Source organism: Nymphaea colorata, chromosome 13 (assembly GCF_008831285.2).
Source record: "Nymphaea colorata isolate Beijing-Zhang1983 chromosome 13, ASM883128v2, whole genome shotgun sequence".
Taxonomy (NCBI): domain Eukaryota; kingdom Viridiplantae; phylum Streptophyta; class Magnoliopsida; order Nymphaeales; family Nymphaeaceae; genus Nymphaea; species Nymphaea colorata.
Window position 1 is genome coordinate 5,766,095 of NC_045150.1, and position 4,518 is coordinate 5,770,612.

General features: G+C 39.8%; 1 protein-coding gene across 1 annotated transcript; it reads right to left on the reverse strand.

Annotated features, from left to right (window-relative positions):
- Positions 1-2,479: 2,479 nt before the first annotated feature.
- On the reverse strand, positions 2,480-3,401 carry LOC116266984 (NDR1/HIN1-like protein 1). Its single transcript, XM_031648530.2, has one exon. It carries the CDS (start codon positions 3,266-3,268, stop codon positions 2,657-2,659), a length of 612 nt encoding a protein of 203 aa, XP_031504390.1. The 5' UTR covers positions 3,269-3,401; the 3' UTR covers positions 2,480-2,656.
- Between the last annotated feature and the right edge of the window lie 1,117 nt (positions 3,402-4,518).

Sequence of the window (4,518 nt, forward strand, 5' to 3'; positions counted from 1 at the left end):
AGCAACATCTCCAGTGAGAAAGCCTTGAAGATCTTGGCTTTCAATAAGAGCGAGAATCTGTGTCTTCCATAAGAGAGTTCTTTGGTCGCAGCTTAAGAGAAACAAAGTTGGAGACGTTGATAGAATAAGGATAAGGATAAAAAATCTATACCATAGTGGAGGAAGATGGAATAGATGCCATCGTTGGCTCTGATACCGTATAGAAAAACGGAGTAGGAGCAAAGCAAACACAGAATATAATGTGGTTCAGCTTAATAAATCCTACGTCTACGGTGGGAAAACACGCCAACAAATTCTTATTAATTTAGTACAGATGGCATGAAGGATATATATAGCGTACTAAGGATTTATGCTATAAGGCAGTTTGCTACTGCCTTTGTTACAAAAGATTTCTTTTTTATCATGATAAGATCTGGTTTCCTTGTTTTCAAAATTTTGCCTTATCGCTGTGATGGTTGCAACAACATCGTTGCCATTTTCATGGCTAACCATAAGATCAGGCCGTTGGCTGTTATGCGACTGATCTTCTCTACAGGGGTGATCTCCTTTCCATAATTGCTAACAATCCCATCAATATGCTTCTATGGTTTTACTCTTTTAAGTGATGTAGTCTTATTCTTGTGATTTTTTTGGTTCTGCACCCAACACTCTTGGATACGGCGTTTTTTAATGAAGATCTTCTTCTCTCTCTTTTTAATTCTTTCTGTCTCTGTCTCTCTCTCTCCCTCTTCCCGTTAATTACTGTGTATTTCATGGAGCATATTAGGTAGGTCTGCGGTTGTCCAATTCCCATGTAGTTGTGTAACTTCGATGCTCATCTCCCACAGCAACACCATCATTTGTCTAGCAGATCTCTCCCATCTCTATTGATCCTTTATTTCACAGAGTCAGTGTTAATATTGTTTAATATGCTTTTCATTTTTTTTTAAATTTAGAAAGACAAGCTTTTGAGAAGAAAATCTCACTCATAAATAGACAAGAACTCATGGATGCATACCTGTCAACGTATTAATATTCAAATTTAGGATTGGGATCATTCAATTCAACCGCGTGAAGGGCAGTTCTTCTTTGCATGTCATGTCACAAGTTTACTTTTTATCAACGTAAGTTACCAAAGGATGTCCAGCAAGTTTCCACATTTCTAGTATTAATCATCTCAAATCCCTTGTGACGTCATTCGATGCAAGAGAGTTGGAACAGGTCAGCAATTCGTCACGTCCACTGTTGGCAATAATTTGAAGAACAGTGAGGCCAGAGACAGTAGTATTACAGCGACTCGTGAAGAAGCAGGTAAACGAATTTCCTCAAGAAGAGCGGGGTCTTCGCTTTCACTTCCTGAAAATGGAAGATAAATTTCCCTCGTGAAATTTTTGTCTTGCGTTGACTGTGCCTCTTCATATTAGCATTATTCATCGATTGGATTAACATTTAACATCGATTGGAATTGAAGGAAGAAGACTTCGGGGTCTTCTTCATCTTCAAGTGGTGGTTATTAACCTCCTACTCACTCACCACCAAAACTTTTAACCATGTTCTAAAATATCTTCGTTCTTTGTAAATATTTTGTGTTTTGAATTGCCAATAATGTGGTTCATCGAAGAGGGTCCACGATAGAACAAGCTGCTCGCGCAATAAAGAAGTTCACAAGCAAACGCCAAGGGAAGAAAAGCCAGCATTGATTACGACCTACGGCTTACCACAAGAGACCAAGTGAGAGTATCTTGGTAAGATCGTTCCTCTCCAAAGAAAGAACAAAGGTGACACCTAATAATTCTAAAGTGCCTCTTATAGTTCACCCACTCGGGGCGGGCGGCATTAATATTTTTTAGATCCAAGTTGTTATTTTTGTGTAAAAACTAAGAAGAGAAATTTAAAATATATGTGGTGTGGACTGCCGAGGGAGTAAAAGTGCGTAGAAAAGGTAAATTAGAAAAAATAAAAAATAAAAAGATGTTAAGTAGTAATTATGAGAAGCCGCCTAATCCCCTGATGACATCTTTTAAAAGCAAAAATTACATTTTCAAATGCTGAAAATTTTACTTTAAAATAAACAGGAATTTGCTTACAATCAGCAAGTACTACTTAAATTTTAGAAACGTGAGAAGAATTAGAGAATCATTATAAAATTAAGGAGCCCCCACAACATCAATTCTAGCGTTTGGAATAAGAAAATAAAGATTCAGTATCACGATTTTTTTTGTTTTTTTTGCAAGACTAGGATTTCCAACACCCATCCAAATAGACATCGTGGATTCATGTTCTTAATTGTGACAAACGATTCCGAATTCTCATGGAAGAGAACCCCCGAAAATACATGCAATCGGCAAGGTGGGATTCAGTTTCTAGTATAATCCAAAATACCACATATTAAGAAAAAAAAGCACCACATTAGTTTGAAGGAAACCAAAAAAGAGTTCCCCATTTATCCCAGTTTATCCCACTTTTTTAGCATCCATACATAAGACTAGAACAAGAGGAATAACAGAATTCTTAACATATTATTGAAAATGTCTGCAGTTCTGAATCAGTACAAAGAGGGATGCATTCTTCTTTTTCGAGGAAATATTCATAATAATAACTATTAATAAAAAATATACAAGGCATAACGAGTTATTTCTCTTGCATTTGACCCTTTGCTTCGTAGATCGGACGGCCGTCAGACATCGGTGTAGCAGTGGGCGATGGGGAAGACGGCAGGCTTTCCGCGGCCGGTGAGGGTGAGGTAGGCGTTGCAGTCGACGTAAAGGTGGTAACGGCCCGAGCTCCAGCTGCCGACCTTCCACCGGACCCAGCCGTCGACGCGGATGGAGAACATGCCGGTGCCGTACGACTGGGCCTGGGCGAGGGAGGCGGCGAGGAAGGGGGCTACGGGGACATTGTTGCCGGAGAGGAAGGGGGACCAGACGGAGATCTCGCCGTGGCCCTGGTAGGTCGGCGGCAGCACCGTACGGAGGGTCACCTGCTGGTTCATGTAGGCGGCATACACTTCCATCCGCTCGTAGTAGACGCCCACCCGATCGTTGGGGTTGCGGGAGACAAGCGTCACCTGCAGCGTGGCGCTCAGCAGGTTGGGGGCCCCGGTGACGTTGAATTGGAGGACGGTGGCGTCCTGGAGGACGAACGACGGCTTGGACGGCCGGAGGACCAGCCAGACGATGAGGATGATCAGCAGGATCACGAAGATGGTGGCAAGGAGGCATCCGAAGAGGCGGCGGTAGAGCTTCTCCTTTCCGTCGTGGCAGTGGTTGCCGCAGTCCTTCTTCGACATGGCGGTGACGGAGGAGGAGGCGTCGAGTGAACTGAACGGTTGTGATGAGGAGTGGTCGCGATGGCCCCGGCGAGGATTTTAAACGAATGGTGGAATGACGTTGAAAAGGAAGGTGGGGATCCCTATCAATACTTAAGCGTCGGCAGTCTCAGCTCACATGGTAATCGCATTCAAACAGTGACGCCGTGAACATCCCTCGTGGACTTATCGTTCTTCCATTCGTGGACGGCGAAAATGTGCAGGACATGGCATGTTACAATGCGACACGAAATAATATTTTGTATTAAAATTATATATATCGTTGAAAAAGTGTTTATTAAATACTAAAAACTCGCTAGTTATGTATAAAAAAAAAGTATTTAGGGGCAAATTAAACTTTTCCAATTAATTATTGGAAGGTATTTTTTTAATATTATGTGAGCTATACTAAACTTCAAGGATGAATGTGTTAACTATATAAAATAAGACAGGAACCGCTTACGTTTGAGGAATAATTTCAGACTTTTAAAAAAGAAAACATAAGTTTCAAAAAGTATTAAGGAATCTTGTTGGGAGTGAAGATAAGGTGCCAAGATAACAACAAAGCCCGGGACGGTGATATGAGCAACTGGGCAGTTAAATCCTTGGGATTTATTTCTCATTTGTTGGAACATTTTTCATCTAAGATTTTTTATAAAATACTAAAAGCAAAACAAAAACAAATTGTTTTTTTGTGTCATTTCATTATGACGGTCAAATAAATATAACACAATGCGTCAAGAAAATAATTATGTAGTCAATCCAACTAGATTTGAAAATAAATATGTTTATGTTGGTATGATCAAATAATTAGTTAATTTTCTTTTGTGGCCGTGATATGGCTCGATATTGATCGGTGTTTTTAAGATTCTGATAAAAGGGGAAAAAAAACCTCATTCATGCCCCATAAGAAGGCAAAATTTGTAAGAGAAAATAATGAAAACATCATACCGTATAATTTACTATTGAGTAGGAGGTCAACAATCCACCGCCTAAAAAGAACCTGAATATCACTTCTGTTCTTATATCTTTGGGGTTTTGGGCAGACAGGATCTATGTAGAGTATGGTATATTAAGGGTGATATTTTGACACATGTAAAAACATAAGGAAGATATTTTTACTGATGTAAAAACGTAAGTTAGGTGCAAATCTCTGTGTTGGAAAACCTAACAATATTCTTTGAAATATGTTTCTTATTACAAAGAGAATTTTATAAGGATTTAAAACATCA

What these genes read in the sequence shown, in the direction of transcription:
- LOC116266984 (XM_031648530.2), bottom strand. Translation starts at nt 3,268, where the DNA reads ATGTCGAAGAAGGACTGCGGCAACCACTGCCACGACGGAAAGGAGAAG.